Here is an 820-nt window from a genome sequence, read left to right as displayed (position 1 = left end):
TAAATACCTGCATAAGTGACATACTAATTTATTGTGAATATTTTAGTTTACCTTGAAAAGCTTCATAGAAAACACCGACCTTACCTAACCTTCTTAGTATGTTAAGATAAGCATCTTATTGCTTCGTAATTACAATTATTACTTAACCTATACCTATAATAGGTTAAGTAATAATTGTAATTACAAAGCAATAAGATGCTTATCTTAAAATACTAAGAAGGTTAGGTAAGGTCGGTGTTTTCTATGAAGCTTTTCAAGGTAAACTAAAATATTCACAATAAATTAGTATGTCACATATGCTCTTATTTAATAAGTCAATATTGACTTAAAGAAAGTGCGAGAACGGGTTGTTACGTTATATGGCAACTGACACAATGCGTAGATCGATGGCGGCTTACTCAGTCTTCTTCCAAGACCAGACTGAGAGTACGTGGACTGCCCAAGGTAAACTGCCTTCTTCCGCACGACTGCCTCCAGACATCACATCTGTGGACATAACACATAAACAGTTAAATGGACGGTACTGGTGAAACCAGGAGGTAACACTTACTCACTGGGGAGTTGACATTATGCACGAAGCACAACCTAGGTGGCTCTGATCTTGATACGCCCACCGTATCGTGGGCGTCGTCCACAAGGACCTCTCTGTCTGACTAAGGCAAGGAACCAGAGTCATTAGCCGACGTCACACCACCACCAATAGATGGCGTTGTCCACGTAGCGTCCAATATCAGGGGGATTTGAGTGTAGACTCATAGATGGCGCTGAAATTGCCATTCTACACTCAGACGACGGAGCCGATACCGTAACACCAGGTGAG

At 41.1% G+C, this 820-nt stretch overlaps 1 protein-coding gene across 1 annotated transcript in view; it reads left to right on the top strand.

Annotated features, from left to right (window-relative positions):
• The first annotated feature begins 386 nt into the window (after positions 1 to 386).
• LOC138358521 (zonadhesin-like) overlaps positions 387 to 820 on the top strand; it is a 6,969-nt gene continuing 6,535 nt past the window's right edge. The window contains exon 1 of the mRNA XM_069316499.1: positions 387 to 520. Within this exon, the coding sequence (XP_069172600.1) occupies positions 387 to 520 (134 nt within the window). The remainder of the gene's footprint in view (positions 521 to 820) is intronic.

Source organism: Procambarus clarkii, chromosome 84 (assembly GCF_040958095.1).
Source record: "Procambarus clarkii isolate CNS0578487 chromosome 84, FALCON_Pclarkii_2.0, whole genome shotgun sequence".
NCBI classification, from domain to species: Eukaryota; Metazoa; Arthropoda; class Malacostraca; order Decapoda; family Cambaridae; genus Procambarus; species Procambarus clarkii.
Note: the sequence above shows the minus strand (reverse complement) of the source record. Positions and strands in the feature narration are given on the sequence as shown.